This window comes from Trachemys scripta, chromosome 8 (assembly GCF_013100865.1).
Source record: "Trachemys scripta elegans isolate TJP31775 chromosome 8, CAS_Tse_1.0, whole genome shotgun sequence".
NCBI classification, from domain to species: Eukaryota; Metazoa; Chordata; order Testudines; family Emydidae; genus Trachemys; species Trachemys scripta.
This window is the reverse complement of record NC_048305.1, coordinates 6,598,953-6,619,169: the sequence shown is the minus strand read 5'-3', so window position 1 is coordinate 6,619,169 and position 20,217 is coordinate 6,598,953. Positions and strand designations below refer to the sequence as shown.

Sequence of the window (20,217 nt, the reverse complement as noted above, 5' to 3'; positions counted from 1 at the left end):
ACGGGGTGTAGCTTTGAACATCCTGGCCTTAAATGCTCAAGGTCAGGCCCTTCGCCCTTAGTAGGGCTTGACAGAATATCCCCCCTGGGTGTTTAACTCTTCCAACCCCGCCACGTACCCCACAACTGCCACATGTCAGCAAAACCCTAACCACCCCCACGACAAATGCCTGGGGCTGACCCTCACCGCCAGCCGCTGAACAATCCCAATGCCCCTTGCAGGCCCCAGCGGTCCTCAACCTGACCTCCCTCCCAGTCACCTCCTGCTCCCTCTTACCCACCTGACAAGCACCCTGCTCTGACTGTCTGCAGCTACTTCACAAGCTCTCTGTGCCAACCATCCTCTGTCCAGCTCCTGAGACTTCCCATAAGGCCCTGCCCCACGCAAGCGTATCACCCTCCATCCTCTTTCAATCCCACCCAAACAGTGCCCTGTCCCGACCCCCATCGCGCCACCTGTTCAGAGAATCCCACATGCCCAGGCCAGAAGGGACCGTTGTGATCATCTGCTCTGACCTCTGGTACAACCCAGACCAGAGACCTGCCCCAGAATAGACACTGGCTCCCTCCATTCCTCAGCTGAACCGCTCACAGTTCCTCCACCCTAGACCAGCATCTGGAGTCCTCCTCCCCTCCCCCACAAATTCCCCAGCTCTCCTCCCATGTGCACAATCCCTTTGGCGCCTGCACACCCTCCATCCTCCCTGCCTCTCCCCACCCAGAGGAACTGGCATCCAGCTAACCCCTTCCCAGGCTTGAGAGGTTCTGGCCCCGATTCACCCTTTGCCCTGCACCTGGTGTCGCGTTTACACCAGGGCAGAGTGTACTGGTGCAAACAACGGTGCGAGGCGTAGGGAGCTGGAGACTCAGGCCCTCGGACAGGAGGTGTGGAAGCAGCTGGGGCGGGGGCACATTTTGTTAGGACTTTAGAAAAGAAAGTTAAACTTCCTCCTGGCCACTCCCAGCAGCTGCTGAGGCTGGGGGGTCAGCATTATGCCCCAGGGGCTTTCACAGCCCACATTATGTTCATACAACTGGGGGGGAGGGATAGCTCAGTGGTTTGAGCATTGGCCTGCTAAACCCAGAGCTGTGAGTTTAATCCTTGAGGGGGCCATTTAGGGATCTGAGGCAAAAATCTGTCTGGGGATTGGTCCTGCTTTGAGCTGAGGGTTGGACTAGATGACCTCCTGAGGTCCCTTCCAACCCTGATGGTCTATGAATTGCCAGTTCACAAGCCTTTGTTTAAAAAAAAAAAAAAAAAAAAACAGATTAGCTCCAGGTATGTTTTCAGGGTCTTCCTAGAATACAGGTGATTGGTGAGAGCTAATCTGCAATGTTATTTAGATTGTCAAGACTTTTGGGTAGGAACTGTGTCTTTTCGAATTGCCTGTAAAGCCCCAAGCATGCTTTGGATGCTAGGTAGCTAAAAAATGATCAAACAAGAACAATAATAGGTCAGAAAACTCTTTGTGATGCCTACCCACCCGTTAGCAATTTTCCAAAGTTACGTGTCTTTTCAACCGACAATACTGCTAATAATCAGCTGCAATGTCCTCTGCACTGTCTGAGATGCAAAATGAAGAGGTCCCTTGCCCGGAAGAGCTTCTAGTCTAGCACCGAGAAGTGGTCACCTGCTTTACCGTCACCGATATGTTGTTTTTCTAACAGAGATCTTTTTTTGCTTCATACTGAATGAGTGTGGAACAAACCTGAGACTGGTCCAGGTCAAAACACACCTGTGGCCACAACAAATCTCACCGACCCCTTTTCTCGGTTGGGTGGGCCCCTGAGGTCAGAGATTCGCCCCTCTCTGGAGGACACAGCCAGGTCAGGCCTGCAGCCCTGCACATTAAGTACCAGTTCCCTCCTCTGCCTTTTCCGCTAGGGCTGTGGGCAGGTTGCAACAGGGAGTTGCAGGGGCCTGTGTTGGAGAGGGGATGCTTTCAATGTCAGTTCGAGGGTCGAGGTTCAGACTCATTGTGAGACATCTCGTTTGGTGCCACACTTAAGAATCATCTGGGAATTCATGATTCCTTTATGTGAGTTCCCACCTGTAGGGTTTGCTTTAAGTCTGCTGAACACCCCACGGGACAGGCACTTTGAGAGAAGATGCTAGCTAGTTATGTCTGCGCAACCCATAAGAGTAGACAATGGGCTACAAAACCCTCTCCCCGGCGTGTGCTAGCTGTATGAGAACCCCTGGGAGGAAGGGAAGGAGGTGGAGCCTTTGGGCACAGACCAGACTTCCCAGTAGCTTTAACCCTGCTTGAAATCTGACCACAGGACTCTCCCCTAGAGAGGGAGAGAAGGAAATGCAGAAAAAGAAAGGAGGGAAACAGACAGAGACTCCAGCCTCTGGGGGCTGCTGTGGTCTAGTTCTGACTGTACCTGGACAGCTTCCAAAGGGCCAGATTGCAAGGCAATTTTTCCATGACTCTCTAACACCCTCCCCCACACAGAGAGAGATCTTTTCACTTAGGGCTGCACTCCAAGACCAGCCTTGCAGGGAAAACAACCTGATAACTCGCATGCCATGATGGGTACAGTGGTGTTCTCCCCCTCACAGCAGGGCCAGCCATTGGCACCCGAGGCCCTTGGGTTTGCCGTTCCCGTCCCAGAGGACCCTCAATGGAAGGGGAACGTATTGGGGGCCCTTTACATGATTAGGTTCCACATCTTTGTACTGATGTTTGCAGAGAGGCCCACATGACTTGGGCCAAATCTGCCTCTCATTAGTCACAACCTAGATAGAGGCTGAACCCGGACCTTTCCCGAAAGGCTTTTTCTCTTCCCTTCTGCCCAGAGATGCTGGGAGAGCTCTCCTTGGGGCCCATTCCTGGCATGCCTGAGGGAGGGGTTATTACAGCGAAAGGAGCTTTCCCCTCTGGGCTGGATCTGAGCGCCAGCCACTCGCCACAGAGCTGTGAAAAGAGAGGCTGCACCTTCTCCGCCCCAGCACCTCCCCAGGATGTGAACACGGCTGCACGTGAACTGCTAGCAGGCAAATGCATATAAAGCCCTTCAGGACCAAATCTCCGGGAACTGTGATTTCCCAAGCCCTTGATTCCACCCCCTCTTGGGCCATACATCTCTCCCCCTTCCCTTCTCCAGGTCACCGTCCCTGCTGCCAGCCTGGTGGTGCATCCCAGAACGACATCCATTAGGAACTCGCAGCACGCGTGGTCAGCTCCCACAGGGATGTGCACGGAGTAAATGCAGAGGGGATGGTCTACGCCAGTCTTTACCAGTAAGGCTTCTGGGTTTGGCTGGCGTTTGTGGGTACAAATCAGCTCTCACCTAGCACCCGAAACCTAGTGTATACAATAAATGCAAAGCAACCGAGTAAAGAGAGTGAGGTGCCAAGACAACACCTACCAGAGAAATTCCGGGTTGCCAGCATCGTAGTGAGAATCGCTCCCTGAAATACACAAAAGGCAGAAAGGAAAGAGAGACCGCTCAGGGTCAGGCCCATCTGTTTGTCCTTCTATTCAAAGGTAGCCGGTGGAAAACAGAACCAGCTGGAGCTGGTGGGAGGTTGCACAGGGGCATGAATGTAGTCCAGAGATGATATTAACAGACACAGAAAACAGTCTGTAGAAACAGGTCCTGGGTAGGGGCCCTACAATCCGAGTCTTTGGGTGGTAATGGGAGGGATGGGATGATTTACAACCTTCTTGTGAAGGCAATCTAGAGCTCTCCCCTGGGGCTTTTTATGGGCCATGCAGTGGCATCATTTCTCTGGCCCTGTGTTCCAAAGGCACCGGGACCAGACCAGCAGAGAGATTTCCATTGGGAGTTTCTGGGACGTTTTCTTATCTTGAGATTCCTCTGAGAAATTCCCCCCACATCACCTGCCCTTCTGAGATTCTGACAGAGTGAAAATGGCCAAAACGCCAGGACTCTGCTCACTCCAGTAACACATACTTTTACTTCTCAATAACAGTTTATTCTGCTGTACTTGCCTCCCTAACCACAGTCCCAGGGCTGGCTACTAAACTGCCTATACCTGTGAGATTAAAAGAAGCATCAGACATGCAGGGCCGTACTCTGATTTCAGTTTAGTCTGTGTAAATTGTAACAAGTGGAATTACTCCAGATTTAAATGGGTGTAATGGAGGTCAGAATCAGGTCCAATGCTATTAAAGTAACTTCTTATACTAATTACAGCTGGGGGAGAAATTTCCATCAAAGCTAAATTTGACCCAAAACAGAAAAAAAGGTACTGCAGAAATGTTTTCCGTTTTCCAGTCGACTCTGCTAACTTGTCAGGTCGCATATAATGAGATTTGAGTAATTGGTTACAGTAACGGATTACTACTTAGAGGTGTAGACCTGAACTAATCTGATTACTTGCTGAGATGAATAGTAAACATAGATTATTGCCAGTTTCTTTTCTTGCCAATCTTGTTACCAGTCTGGAGCCACCTGCTTTGTGCTGCAAACCCATCAGCCCTCCCAGGCTAACGAAGGGCAGGGCTAGATCACTGCTTAGATTGGAGACCTCCATGAAACAGACGCCCGGCTTGACAAATCCCTGGCTGGGATGATTTAGTTGGGGTTGGTCCTGCTTTGAGCAGGGGGTTGGACTAGATGACCTCCTGAGGTCTCTTCCAACCCTGATATTCTATGAACAGTAATACGCTGCTGGAAGTGGTTGGTATTAATGACCCAGTGTTCGGCACTCTTCTTCACAAGCCAGTATGGAATGAATACACAGCATGGTGCTGGGGGCACTATGTTACTAGAGGTGTGGCCTTTTGGGATGAGATGGAAAAATCAAAGTTCTGACTCCTTCTGATCCTTCAAGATCCAATAGCACTTTTTGTCAGTGTATTGAGATGTTAGCCCCAACTGCCGGGTGATGTCTCTACTCCAGCATTTTACCTACCTATAATTCCCCCTACATTGTTAATTGGATACAACAGTCCTTCTTCCCCTCCAGCTCTCACCCGCTGTGGTGGTAGCACTGCTGTGCACCGTTAAAAGGGCTGCCCCCTAGTGGCAGACGTAGACACCCTGGAGCACTGTTTAGCTTTGGCATCCCTGCGGCTGAAAGGTGCTATATAAATGTCTATCATCGTTCCTGTCCTGGGGGGAATACGGATTTCCCAACTTGCTTGCAACATACCCAACAGATGACTTCCTCAAAATAACTAGCAACCCTGGTCAGACACAGCAGGTGGGGCAGGCGAACCACCTCCTCTTTTACATCCATTTGTGCCTGGTTTCTAACGTCCCGCCCCTCAGCTCAGCCTCTCCTTTCCCTGGCCAGTCTGGCTCTCCTGAAATGCAAACTCACAGGATAACCCGGACTCCCACCCTGTGACACATCTTCTGTTCAGGAAAACAAACTCATCGGGCATTTCCCAACTGGTTCCCAAAGGTACCTGGGTGGCGGGGATGGGCCCTGCGAATTACCTTTAGCTTTCTTCTGGCGTTGAACTTCTTCAGGCAGTCCACTGTCTCTTGTCTGTGCATGCATGATGCCACGGTGGAGCGGTGCTAGAAGAGAGAAGGAGAGCCCGCTCATTAGTGGAGGGGAGAAACCTGGAGACCCGAGGACCTGGGGAAGTGCACACATGTACGCACACACACTGTTGCTCTCCCATGCTCACACACACGCATTCTGGCTCTCCTGGCAGAGGCGTATGGCCATTGCTGTATGCAGCTGCGTGGGCCTCTCCGGGAGCAGCAGATAAAACTTTAATGGGTAGCGTGAGTTATCCACCCTCTTCGTTCATTTGTTCCTCGTTCTGCTGTGCAGTGGGCTGTAAATTAGCTTGCAGAGAGCTTAGCTATGCCCTGGGCTGACTGATTTGTCTGGATGATTAACGCTGCAGTTCCTTGCTGTGGAGGGATGTGAGGAGGGGTTTCAGGGATGGATTATACATGGCAGTGAGGCTAAATTCAGGGACGATTTTTCACTTTGGTCGTTGATTAGACTGTTATGGGATGAAAGGTGTGTTGGGGAGTCTCAGGCTTTGGTACAATCTCTGCCATGGAAAGGAGCTCTGTTATTGGCCCCGGCCTGGGGGACTTTCCTATTTCTAAGGCCTGGTCTACACTACACAGTTAGGTCGACATAAGGCAGCTTACGCTGACGTAATTAGGTCAGCGTACGCACTGCAGCCTTGTCCGGCCGATGTAAGTGCCCTGCTACACCGACATAATAACTCCACCTCCACGAGAGGCGTAGGGCGTGTGTCAGCGTAGTCAGGGCGAGGCAGTGTCTGGGTAGACACTGCATTACGTACATCGGCTGCTGGCTGCCTTGTCAGTTTCAGGGTTCCATGCTGGAGCTGTGAGATTGACAAGAAAGCCGCTACAGCCTGTCTGCCCCTACTCCTGGCGGGGACAGGGGAGACGAGAAGCCCAGGCAGCTGCCCCTGGCCCCCAGCTCCCGGCTGGGAGGTGAGAAGCCAGGAGACAGGGGGGCAGCTGGGCTCCCAGCGAGGAGCTGCACAGAGCTGAGCACCCTGGCTCTCAGCCCCCCACACTACCCCTCTTCAAGCACTCCTGGTGAGGACGCGCACCACTGACAGAAGGAGGGTAGTGTGGACATCAGCCAGCAGTGGCTGTAAGTTGATCTAACATAGGTCAACTTACATCTGTGTGTAGACATGCCCTAACTGTTACAGCCCACACAATAGGGCCCTGTGGCCGGGAAGTAAGGGAGCACGTCGCAGATCTGAGGTGAAGCATTAAAGATCCGGAAGGCACTAGAGAACGAGCATTTTTGCCACGTGAAGACAATATTATGACGGTCAGAAACCTAGCTGTAAACAGAAGGCAGCGTTTTTCTTGGTTTGGCTAAGATGGCACATTTCCTCCCATCACCAGGCTGTCTGGGCTCAAGCATTTAAGGTGAGTTCGTATTAATGCTTCACTTGCACTAAGGCTTAACGACACCTAAATGTCTCGTGCTGACTTAGAGAAATGCCTGTCGCTGTATCAGAGGAGCGACACCTGGGAGGAGGATTTCATTACACAGCAGATAGACAGGCCACACACAAGGCGATGCCTATTCATCAATATGCAAAGTGAGGTGTCCCATCATTTGCATAAAACCTCCCGATTTCTGGACCTTCATCCTTAACAGAGATGTTCCCGCGTCACAGAACAGACCACATCTCCCAGCTGCGTGCTAAGCTGCCCGTCCTTCCAGTGTCTGGCTAGCGCCCTGAGTAGCCCACCTTGTACGCCATGCTTACCGATATCCATGGATGCTTCAGAGCCTCTGCTGCCGTGATACGCTTGGATGGGTTGATCGTTAACATCTTGTTGATGAGGTCTTTTGCTTCAGGAGTGACGGTATCCCACTCGGGTGAAGGGAACTGCAAAGGCAAAGGGGCCGGACGTGAGAGTGCCAACGGCAGTGACGTCAGGGGCATTTCTGCTGCTGCCCAGCCCATCCAGATAAAGTTTGGCTCATTCCCGCACAGTCCTCTTCCAAGAGGATGAGCCTCTCATGCTGGGAGGATGTGGTGGGTTTTGGCCAAAGGGAGAGTGAATGGTTAATTCTGCCAGCTCAGGGAGTGAGATGCCTGAAATAGTGGACAGTAGGAGAAAGTCTATCCTCTACTGGAGAGAATCAGACCCACTGTTGTTTTCCCCACTGCTTTGTCCCCCCTGTAGCCTGGAGTAGCAGCTTACAAAGAAAATATCAACCCTAACGCTGCTCTCTTGCATGGGAATTCTCCTTTGGCTCAGGTGGGGAGGCCGGAGGCAGGAAAGACTCCGAGCTTTAAGCTGATGAGCCCAGCATCAGCAGGCAGCTAGAGTGTTCGTACTGTCCCCAACAGACATTTCAGAGCAGCAACAGCTCCGAGAGGGACTCCAGAGGAAGATCTGTCCAAGCTGCCCTACAGCAATCGTAGCCTTTCGGTGTTGTGCTGTTTCCCCAGAGAAAACCAAAGCGCACACCTTCCTCCACAAGGCCTTGAAATGGCTGTGTTTGTGATGGGTGGATGTGGTCTTCCCCATTGCCACTCACAAGCACAGACAGAATGGCGCACTTGGTTTCCTTCAAGCCAGCAACTGGTCTCAGCTACTGGTCCTATTTCTATAAAGAGTCAAAAGCGATGACTTGGAGGCAAGATGGGGGCCGGAGAGAGGAGAAGAAGAGTGTGTGAGAGACGAGTGGGGAGGGGAGAAAAACAAAGCTACTTACATCATAGGCTCCGGCTTTGATCTGCTGGTAGAGTCGGTGTTGATCCTCATCCCAAAAGGGAGGATACCCAACCAACAGAATATAGAGAATGACTCCTGTACAAGAGAGGGATAGGAGCATATTATTATAAACCTCTATCAAGTGGAGGTGGGAGAGAGTTAGGAGAGCTGTGTGGGCCCAAGTTCTGTGTTGGTCTAAATCAGGGAAAAGAAGTTAGAGGTGAGGGTCGATTTTATTAAGTAGGGCTCTCTTGCCTACCCAATTTCAGGCTGACATTCACGTACACACAGCCATGATGCCCGTGCATGCAAATGACAGGTTAGATGCCATGCATGCGTGCAGCTCTCTGATCTGTGCACGCAGTCACAGCAACTGTGCACACAAACGTAGGCACACATTGCGCACGGGTGTCCTTGAAAACAGTTTGGCCTTAAGAGAAATCTGTTTCAGGCTGCGCCATGCGACATTCGGGAAGCCCATACGGAGAGCAGTGCCTCTCCACGTGCCTGAGCTGTGAAATCAATTTGAAGGTGAAGCTTTTAATTAACTGGGTCACTGGTGCATTGTGTTCCAGATACGTGAGGCACTGGGTTTGGCCTCACATGCAACTGGCATGTCCCAGGGAGAGCGCTGGCATTTCACAACGTGCTGGCATTTTGGAGAAAACTGCCACCCCAGCGGCATTTTCAGAGTTGGTCTGCAAGGAAAGGAGTGACTGCTGGAGAGCACCCTATTCCTGAGCAGTGGTCTCTCTCGTGACATGGGTGGAATGGAAAGCCAATGTCACATGTTGTTAACACAGGGCCGCTCTGGCATCACTGATGGTTTAACGTTCAGAAGAACGTAGCTGTTCAAGACTTAAATTAAACATACAGGGATGCCGTCAGGTGCTAGGAGCGATGGCAGCTGGGCAGAGAAGATGTGGCTCACAGAATGGCAGGGGTACAGCCCTTCTGATATAGGCCGCCCTCGCACCTGCAGCTTCAGAATGAGCATGCTGAAATACACACATCTCTGATATGCTGGTGGGTGAGGCACAGAATGCAGGAAATGAGAAGCTTGGCTGCTTCTTCCATCTCCCAAATGTATCTGTCCTGCTTTCCTGGTTGCTAACCTCAGTCTGACTTACCACACGCCCAGAGGTCCACAGCTTTGCCATAGGGATCCTTCCGGAGCACTTCTGGAGAAAGGTACCCTGGTGTGCCTGCGAAACCTAACGAACCAAACATAGGCGCCGACTTCCTCAGTCCCCAGGGGACACCCACTCCATCCCTTCCCCCAAACCCCCACCCCCGGCCCACCCTCACTTCATCCCAGCCCACCCCGACTCCATCCCTTCCCCCAAGCCCTCACCCTGCCTCTTCCCACCCCCACCCTGTTCCACCCCGTTCCACCGCTTCCTGCCCCCACTCCTCCCCCTTACCCCCTGCGCCTCCTGCACGTCGCTGAACAGACACACACTATTTTTTTCCCGGGGGTGCTCCAGCCCCGGAGCACCCATGGAGTCGGCGCCTATGGAACCAAACCCAGACAACACCCAGTCACGTCAGCACTCGCCAGACGTACTGAGCTCCCAAGAGCCGACTGCGAGACAAACGTGTGACTTGTGTCTTCTGCCGCAATTAGTCCATTGAGAACGGCCGTATCAAAGATAATTGGCCATCCAGAGGGCCCACGCTCGCATGATCTGATTACAGGTCCTCAGAGTTCATTGCCTGTTCATTCGGGGCTGTGAGTGCACTGGGTCAGATTCTGCTTTGGGTGTCAATCCAATGATTTAACTGCATTGACGTGGGCGCAGTTACTCCAGATTGACACTGGTGTAACTGAGAAACAATCTGTCCTGTGATTAGGAAGTCCTGGTCTATTAGCAGCTAATCAGATGGGTTAAGGAAGGATAGGAAAATGAGTCATGCAAGGCACAGAGCCAGCCTACTGAACCGGGAGCTGGCACAGCATTTGGAAAGAAGTCTTGGGTTTGCATCCTACACCTGCCTTCTCCCTTTGTATTCATCTCTACATCGGCAGGTTTGCTTATGAAGATGTATATGACACCCTCTCCTGGTGAACGTGGAGCCCACCCCTATTACTGAGGCCTCATTGGGTTTCAAGCATTGTCCAGAAGACCAGTTTTACACATCTTTTCCCCATTGTCCTGGGAGATGGCAGTACACAGGGACTGCAACATGGTATAAGCCAATGGTGGACTGGGAGCACAGCAGAGGGGACACTGGCTGTGTATCCATCATGCAGTCATCAAACCCTTATAGTATCTCCATGACTCATGTTCTAGCTTTGCGCATCCATTCATTGAATCCCCATTCAGTTACTTGGCTTATATCTTGCCTGGGCACCTCTGGGACGCAAGAGTGTATTTTCCCAATGGAAACAAATGGGTTATCCCAAATGCACCATAGGGAGGTTTCAGCCTTGAAGGCTGCCAAAACTGCAGCTTTGCAAGCGACTAGTCAAGATTCCACACCCTTCCCCATCCCTGCTGGCCCTTAGGAGCTCAGTGGAAATTTTTTAACCCTTTGGTTAGATTCAGGGATAAATATTCAAGGTACCCGCGCTGCTTGTGCCATTAATAAAACATTCCCGGACAGTGGGGGGGGAGGGGAGCTGTTTCGCCACACATACAGAAACGGGAAATGCAAAACAATCCCTCCTCAATCCCCCGCCCGACCATTCCACTCACCAAACCAAGCCTGCTGATCCGCTTCCACCTCAATGGCTAGGCCGAAGTCTGCCAACTTGACCGCAGCTCCCTTCAGTTTGGATGCCAGCAGCAGGTTCTCCGGCTACAGGAGGAAGCGAGGGATAGAGAGAAAAGAAAAAAAACACCCTCCCGATACTGGATTCAAACAACGTGGGCACAAGCCGGACCCCTTTCCTAGGGCTCTCTGACTGGCTCTGGCCAGCAGAACTCCCAGTCCGGATTCTGGGTAGGGGACTGTCCCGCCTCAGACGCCGGCTGGGAGACATTTAACGGAGAAGCCCAGGGGGTTGCTCTGTTATACGTCGACTGCCCTAGACACACTATTCCGCCTACTCTGTGACACAGAAGGGAGCAGAACTGGAGGAGCTGGAAGAAGGTGTAAGATAGAATAAGTGGGTGGCCTGCCACAATTACTTTCTGACCGCCTCCTGTTCGTTGCTTTTCCTGCTACATTCCTCTCTTCCAGCCCCTGGGCCTGTGAGTTACGGATACACTAGCTTGCATTGCCTTACACAGACTCAGAGGACCAAATTCAGAGGTCATGTGTGCATGGGGAGGTTACGTTACCCAGTGGTAAGTGGATGTGAGTCTAAGGGAGTCTGAGGTCATGGAACATTCAAGTCTGCGTGGCTGAAAGGAGGAGTGACGTAGACCAGCTTAGGCTCCCTCGGATTCCTTGCTGAATTTGGCCCCTTGCTTCTTCAGGGAAGGGAAAACAATCGTATGTGTTACAGATCAGAGGTTCCCTCACGGACAGCTCGCCCTGATCTCTTTTTCTCACGTAGAAACAAGAGGTGTCATGGCCAGGAAAGCCCTCAGTGCTTATGTCCTTATTAATAGGCTGCTGTTCAGGCTCCATCACTCCCTACGTTAGGGCTGATGAAGACACATGAATCCGGTTTCCACCTCCGCCGAGGCGCCCGACTCCGGGCTCCCATTCAGTGGCAACGTTATTACATCTATTAGAGAGAGTGATAGTCTAGTTCTGCTCTTTCAACTGCATTAGCCGGCCTGGAATCAGGGCAGCTGGCTCAATAATCCCCAGACAAACGGTGGGCGAACAAACTGATGACAGCACCAATTGGTTCCCAGGTATTACCAGAGTTATTGGCGTCTTTGTAGGGCGAGACGACACTAGCTCAGACTTGGAAGTCGCACTCGTCCTGCATTTGGGCCTGAGTTAGGGAGGCGTTTTGAGAGGAAGAGGTGGGATGAGCTTCCCTTTACAGGAGAGGCTGCTGGGCTGATCTGAGAAGAGCTCTCTCCAGTGAGAGAACATTATAGACCAGCTTGTATTAAGCCAGAGCCTTAAAACCCCTGGCCTGCAGGAAGGGAGTGTCTCTGCTGCAGGAGCTCAGTGTTAGGCTTGGTCTACACTACCCCCCTAATTCGAACTAAGGTACGCAACTTCAGCTACGTGAATAACGTAGCTGAAGTTCGAAGTACCTTAGTTCGAATTAGTTCGAACTTACCTTGGTCCACACGCGGCAGGCAGGCTCCCCCGTCGACTCCGCGGTACTCCTCTCGGCGAGCTGGAGTACCGCAGTCGACGGCGAGCACTTCCGGGTTCGACTTATCACGTCCAGACTAGACGCGATAAGTCGAACCCAGAAGTTCGATTTCCAGCCGTCGAACTACCGGGTAAGTGTAGCCAAGGCCTTACTGAATTGAATTCCCTCTGTGGGACAGCTGAGGTTTTCAGGCTCCAAGACTATACCGGGATAATCAAGCCCTGGAGAACTTCCTGTTCCAGATGATATGAGAGCATGGGTCATTTTTCTCCCCGCCACTGGAGGATGGATTTGAAGAGGCCCAGGTAGGGACCTGAAGCCTCACAGTCACTTACCATTTTCCAGCCACAGGGGACTGAATAGGTCTCCACTGAGTCCCCACCAATGGCCACCATGAAGCACTCCCTCCAAACCTACCCATGTCTTCCTCTGGGGCTAACTTCGTTCCCTCCAGAGCAGGAGAAAGGCATTTTTAAGCAGACCAGCTGCATCCTTCTGGAAGGAAAAGTTGGCCTGACAAGGGACCTTGAGCTAGGATCTCCTCATTGTTACCTTCACCCTTGGCTTTCGGTAGCTCCCAAAAGGAATTCTTCTCGCAGTGCACCAGACCTCCCCAGAGAAGGTTACAGGACAAGGCTTCTAGGGCTTTCTCTCTCTTTATGATGTTATATCCTGGAAGCACTGGCCGTTACACGTATACATGTAGGGATCTTCACCACAGCTCTTACCTTTAGGTCCCGGTGCACCACGCCCATCTGGTGGCAATGTAGAACAGCTTCCAGGATCTGCTGAATGCAGTGACTGCAGAGAGAAGTCATACAAGTCACATCTGTGCTCTGGGAGAGCAGCAGAGATAGGGCTTCCTTAGGCGTGTCCCTTCATTTTTATCTCTTTTCCTCACTTCCCACACTCCCCATTCCTTTTCCCACTAGCAACCACACAGTGTGGCTCAGAATCTCGCTCTACAGAGTCCCATGTAGGTGCTGCATGGAGGAAGGTAGAACTATCAAAACCTGATTGCCAATGAAATCCCCAGTTGGGGGTCATTGAATCATTCAGCCAGACTTAGTGAACAATAGAAAAGGAGCGCACAGGTTACCGTAGGAACTTTCCTGGTTGTCAGAGGTAATGAGCTAAAACAACCCAAACAATTCCCATAGAAACAATGTGAGCGGCTGCATGGAGAACTTGATAACGGGAGTTGGTGAAATTAGGACGCCCGCCTGAGTTTGTGCGATAACATCAAGCAGAGAAGAAGAACCCGTAAGACGTAAAGCTTATGGTAACTCCAGCCCCATTTCCCTAGTCCTGACTTATGCTTGTAGGTCTCATCGGGTCTATTTGTTATTTATAGCTCATTAAATCAGGCACACTCTGTTGTATGCATGAGAAAGAAAGAAAAAGAAGTTCCAGGTGCCAAGAGGGGATTATAACTTTGATCACAAAGCATTTGTCTGCAAAACAAAAGGTCTTGATTTACATTTTTGCAGGGTTCTAATAGGTGGATTGGTTATAAACGTATTCAGTGCACGCAGAACACTCAGTAAAAAGCTCATTCCAAACAAGGAAATAAAGATAACGTTTTCATGCAGGAGCCTTGAATCGGAAGTTTACTGCGTGGCTATGTTTACCCGAAGCTCAGTATTATTCCCAGTGTTTGGGATGGCTTAGTCCATAAAGACACTGGTAAAGGGAGGAAGGATTATTTGGTGGTTAAGGGCACTGGAGACATGGGTTCTATTCAAAGCTCTACCACAGACTTCCTGCGGGGCCTTGAGCAAGTCACCTCATCTTTCCACGCCTGAGTAAAATGAAGCTAATGCTTCCCTTCCTCCCAGGGCTGCGCTGAGGCTTAATTCATTAATATTTGCAAGGTGCTCCGATACACCAGTGATGAATGCCATAGATACGCCTTTAAATACATCAAAATAACTATTGCAACTGGTAAATGTCAAGAATGTGATCATCTCTACCATATCTTCCTAGGCCTCCACAAGGTACTGGCCCCCAGATCTCCTGGCTGGGATGCCAGGATGCTCCCGGCCTCGCCTATCCCACACATTGGTGACTGAGGAGCGGGGGAGTCCAGCTGCTACCAATCAGGCAGGCAGGTCGGACACTATCATTATCAATCTGGGGCAAGGGGAGTGCCTGTCTGTATTCACTTAAAGCAGTTGGCTTTGACTTCGGAGAATCGGCAGTGTGGTTACGCACAGAATCCTTGGCATGGAAAATGTGTTGGCTAGAATAAGCCACTTGCAGTGTCACATCGCGTGGAGAAGCAAGAGCAGCAGATCTTGGAGCGCCGCTATAAAATCAATGTACAATGGGGAGGAAACTGATGCGCTGATACTGTAAATAAAATAAATACACGAGTCCTTGGCTGAGGACAGACTTCAAGCTATTGGTGAAGGCTGGGCATCTCGTCCCTTCCCTTGCCTGGCTGGGTACAGCTGCCAAGCCTTGCAGGATTATATTTGGTATGTTTCCGTCCTCACCTGGCATCTGCTTCACTGTAGTATTCTCTGGCCACAATGTCCTCGAACAGCTCCCCACCCGTGACACTGTGAATGAAACAGACAAAGCATAATGTCAGCTCGGGACGCTCTACATGCAAGAGCTGCATGGATTTATACCAGCTGGCAATCTGACCCACGGAACGAATCAAAACACAACCGGACAAGCAGCTCGGCAGAGACTGAGCAGGAACAACAGGGCGAGTATGTTTGGGGGTGAAGGAGTGTGTGGAACTGGTAGGTGACAGGGCTTGGGCACCTGGTCATTTTTTTCCCAGGCAACGAGAGAACTGAATTCCCATTTTAACCCACTCCCCAAGCGTGGCTCCTCGGTTCAGGAACCGGTGTGCGGATATGTTTGAGCTTGGAGGGTCTGGGGAGAGAAAGATGGAGGAATGGCTGCTGCTAACTCATTTCTCCCAGCTGATCAGTGCTTCTTTCCCACCTACTGGGGGAGCAGCTTCCAAGAAATGGATCCTGTGGCTGGAGGAGAGCATGCTGGGAAATTTAATGAGTTACATGCCTCCAAAAGTACTAGACTCATCTAACCCACATGCATCTGCTGTGCGGCTGCACATAGCAGGAAGTTCCAGGGATTTCAGCATAACCCCACTTTAACCTGGCAGCACATTCCGTGATGGGCTAAAGCCGGGTTCCCAAAGACCAGGGGTCTCTTTGCCTGACGTTACTTCCTTTCAAACCATCTGCAGGGGTGGGAGGGTGGTTCATTTCCCATTTCAACGCAGTTCTCAGCCAGGCACCTGGAACGGTCAGGGTCAGTGAGAGTCCAGCAGTCTGGTGGTGCTGGACAGAGCTCACCAGATCCTTTCTCAGAGGAGGCCACCAAGCGGCCATGAGATGGGCTGTATCTGATCTAGTGATCTGGAGTGGGACGGGGTTGGCCCCTGAGACATCCTGTCACCCACCCCAGAAGGATCAGAGAGTGAAGGGGGTCTTTGGGAAAAGGTCAGATCAGATGATCACAATGGTCCCACCTGGCCCTAAAATCTGCACACTCACACACGCTTCTGGACAGGCCCGGATCTTTATGCCCTTCCAACTCTCATTAAATTACGCTCTTCACTTTCCGGGTGCTCTGGAAATGACCCACCCCCTGCTTCCAGCAAACCCACCAGATTCCAGTGTTGCAGTCCTTCCCTGGGCAGCAAGGGAGAGGAACAGCCAAGAGCAACCAGGCAGGGGAGAGGAGGGCAAGGGGTGGGGGGGGGATGTACCATGCAAAGTAGAGCATCTTAGAGATTACTTGGATGCAGAGCTCCTCTGTCTCCAAGGGGAAGGAACAGAAGCTGCAGCACAAGGCGGGATCACTGACACAAGCAGGGAGCAGTGGTAGCATCGGGACCCCTAGGGAGGCTGCATTAAATATGCTAATTGCTGCTCTGAGAAGCCTGAAGGGCTGATTTGCATAGGACACAAAGCTAATTCGACTAATGCTGGAAGCAGGCGCAAAATGGCCTCTCCAGCCTGCCCCATTACTCTGTGCCTTCCCCTCTGGAACGCTGCCTCTCCATGGCAGCGGCTTCAGGCCCCACAGAGAGGTCCCTCCCGGGCAGGAGTCAGGGGTACGATGGCTTTGCATGGTGGCGGAAGAACATGGCCCTTGTGGCAAAGGATGAAACACAATGATCACCATTACTTACAGGTCAAATATCAGGTAGTGGTGGCCCTCCTCGGAGATGCTGTCATGCAGCCTCACTGCAATGGAGACAAAAGGGCGACAGTTACCAACCACAACGTCCTTCGTACTCACACACCCAATCCGCGGCCGCTCTCGTTCGTGTGCCCGCCTGTTTCCCTTTTGCAGCAAGAGTTCCCCAGGGATGGCAGAGGAACAGCAGGGGAGCCCCGTAATCAAGAGAGTTTTCCTCTGACAGCCTTCCCAGTGCCTCGTGCTGCTCACTATTGCAACAGCTAAGCGGTGCTCTCACGGCCTTACCAGTGTCCCTCCCACAACAGTGATTCTCCCAGCCCTGGGAGGTGCAAGGTTCAAGGTCATTTCCAAAACGAGGAGCTGTCTGTGGTTTGCACATAGCGCTCATGCTTGGCTAAGGCCCTGGGCAGCTGCTTGGTTATCCCGGGCATCGAGCAGTATTTCAACCACACACGCTTCTCTAATCCCCAGGATTAGGGTGGTTTAATCAAGAGGGATGCTGGGCTGCAAAGGGAGCCCTGCCACGGCAGCATTCTTGCAGGCAGAGTTTCTCTGCTGCTGGGAATACAATGTTTTTCCTCTGTGACTTCCCTTTCTCCTGGGGGATCCAGGTTGATCACGTGGTGGGGTTGTCTGAGAGCAGCTATGGGAACCCTTTCTTATTAAACATCCCCTTTCTCTTCACCAGTACTGTTGTTTGACCAAAGACCTAGCATGGAAAGAGCTGCATCCTGTTGTAATGTCCAAAGAATGGCCTCTCCCGTCTGCTTCTAGGAGCTTGAGCTCTGGGCTAATGGCAGTTCCCGAGGAATCCATTCCAAGTGCTACACACGACTCAGGGTGTGTCGGGACACAATGCTTTTGTAGCAGTGCTTAATTTGTGCCAGGGCTGGTCAGGGCTGAGCCCCGGCACCTCTGGGCTTGCTGTATCAGTTATGAATGTAAAAAAAATTGCTTGAGCCCCACAGCTCTTGCATTACAAATTAAGCTCTGTTTTGTATTGTTGTTCTGAGCAGAACTCTAGTCAGACTGAATGCAGTCAAGAAATGTCTCACCTCTTCCCTTAATTCAGAGTCTTGAGGCTAAATTCTGCTCTCAGTTACAAAGTTTGGCATTCCAGTACTACAGTGATGGAGATGGCACAGAAATAAGGCGATTAGACAGATAGATAGATAGATAGATAGATAGATAGATAGATAGATAGATAGAATTAGAAGCAACCTCAATATAGTTGCACCAGTGAAAATATGAGCAGAATTTGGCCCTGGTTGTTTTAATTCACGGTCCCCTGTGTCCCAGGACCCCACATCTTCTTCTAGTGACATTTAGATTGTACATACAATACATTTAATCCTTTCTGCCTGTGTGTGTGTCACCTGGTCTCAGTATGATCAAGTAAGTCTCAATGCTTTTGAAAACGATCTTTAGAAACTAGGGGTAAAAGGAAAAATTTTACACAAAAATGTGGGGTTTTTAAAATCCCATTTCTTGTTAAAATTGAGTGGCGTTTTAGCTACTCACACTCTGATCACAGCTAATATGGCCTCGGCCCATATGGAAATTTTCTTCATACTTTATATTTACTGTCCTCGGGCTCATGGGACAGTGGGAGATAATATGCCCTCAGGCTAGATCCAGCTCTGATTTTGAATGCAGATTCTTTGCATTCCTCACGTTATTTTCCAGATTCAGTAAAATGCTCAGTCGTTAATATCACCCCAACACCCCAACGTGAAGAAGAGCTCAGCAGGCAGATCCCACAACTGATGGTGATTGCACTTGTGAACCAGGTCCCCGCTGGGAATGGGGAGCGTGCATTGGAGGGTGTCACATTTGGAGCCAAAGGGGGATTTAAACACTATTTTGTAAAGGAAACAATATAAAGAAAGGCTAGGAAGGAATTGCTAGAGTTAAGAAAGCACATGCTCCCATGACCAGTGCTCAGCCAACTCAGCTCCCCCAATGACCTTGTGCCCCCGTGCAGATGTACAGTCATCAAACCCACCAAGATCGTGCTCCCCAATGGACACCCTCCCATTTGGGCAGTCAGGTGACATCACCAATGAACAGTCACATCACATACACTATTTTCACTAGTAGTCACACCAGCCTGTGCCCCAGGGCATGTGGAGAGCCACTTCCAAGACCTCCAGTGGAGAACAATCAGGGGGTTCTTGGAACAGCGATTGGGTTCACTTTGGCTGCAGTCATGTATCTATTAGTCCAGCTCATTAGATACTCATTGCACAGAGGTGCAATTCAGAAGCGACTTGTTCTCTTTGTAGTTTTTTGACTGTGTTCTCTCTGGAAGAAGGCTGTCGCCTGCTTTGACATCCAGTCTCCTCTCAAAGGCACGACTGGAGTCGCCACTATCATCACTGCCCAGGAAGACAATGACCCATCAACGCTGATGTCTCGCTGCGAGGCAGTCCTCCGGGAGGTTTATTGTTGCGTTTTCATTAATAATGATGAAGAGAAAGGAAAAGGGTTGTCATGCCTGAGTGGGTCTTGGCTCTCGGTCCCTTTTGTGGAACTGATTTGAGCCGTGGCTGTTATTTTAATTTATTGGTATTTTCCCCCCTTTCACATTGCTGGTTTATGTATTCATCCTCCGATGCTCAGAGACCTGCATTCATCCAGTTATTCTCACGCTCAGTTACGACTTTTCTGTCTTCCTGTGATGGCTGTGTGGGTCCAGAGAGAAACATCAAGTACATAAAAGGTTGTTACAAAGAGGAGGGAGGAAAAATGTTCTCCTTAACCTCTGAGGATAGAACAAGAAGCAATGGGCTTAAATTGCAGCAAGGGCGGTTTAGATTGGACATTAGGAAAAATTTCCTAACTGTTAGGGTGGTTAAGCACTGGAATAAATTGCCTAGGGAGGTTGTGGAATCTCCATCATTGGAGATTTTTAAGAGCCGGTTAGACAAACACCTGTCAGGGCTTGATCATAACTAGTCCTGCCATGAGTGCAGGGGACTGGACTAGATGACCTCTCGAGGTCCCTGCCAGTCCTATGATTCTAGGATCTCCTCCTGTTCCATGAAGAAGGTGTCTGATTCCTGTGAGCATCCTTGACACATGTCTTGGGGAAACAGTCAGTGACAGGAGCTATGCCAAGGAATCTGTACAGCCAGAGGGCTGGAGTGGAAGGCAACAGAGGCCTGGAGTTTCAAAACCAGGCCTCAGAACTGAATGAATTCAAAACCTCAACGCTAAATTCAACTGACACTGCCCTGGTTTGCTCAGCATGGGGTCACTGCCATGTGAAACCCTCAGATTCCTCCAGAATTCCATCCCAAACCAGAAATTCACCCAGCATCACTCAAACCTAGGCCCAGGCCACTCCAAACCACTCCAGATCTGTGGGTTTGGTTATAGAAGTACTGCACAAAGCTTAGCCCTCAGGGATGTTCGGCAGCCATGCTGGGGGTCATGAAGGCTTAAAGCCTCCCATACCCACCTACATACCACTGCCTCCATCGAGCCTCCATCCTAGGCTCGGCCACCCCTAGCCACGTTGCTTGCAATGGTTCAAATTGGTATCGCTTGCCACCTGGGAATGCTTTATGTGCCTGGATACTGCACACCACCAGTAACTGCAGAGTGCGCCGTGTCCATGGGGGATGA

At 50.9% G+C, this 20,217-nt stretch overlaps 1 protein-coding gene across 2 annotated transcripts in view; it reads right to left on the bottom strand.

The window, feature by feature from the left end:
* CAMK2A (calcium/calmodulin dependent protein kinase II alpha) overlaps positions 1-20,217 on the bottom strand; it is a 73,038-nt gene that overhangs the window by 15,698 nt on the left and 37,123 nt on the right. For both annotated transcript variants that reach the window (XM_034778366.1, XM_034778367.1), the window contains exons 4-12: positions 16,577-16,631; positions 14,898-14,963; positions 13,128-13,200; positions 10,868-10,970; positions 9,299-9,382; positions 8,170-8,264; positions 7,211-7,333; positions 5,418-5,501; positions 3,375-3,417 (exon numbers count right to left, since the gene is read on the bottom strand). In XM_034778366.1, coding sequence (XP_034634257.1) covers positions 3,375-3,417; positions 5,418-5,501; positions 7,211-7,333; positions 8,170-8,264; positions 9,299-9,382; positions 10,868-10,970; positions 13,128-13,200; positions 14,898-14,963; positions 16,577-16,631 — 726 coding nt within the window. The remainder of the gene's footprint in view (positions 1-3,374; positions 3,418-5,417; positions 5,502-7,210; positions 7,334-8,169; positions 8,265-9,298; positions 9,383-10,867; positions 10,971-13,127; positions 13,201-14,897; positions 14,964-16,576; positions 16,632-20,217) is intronic.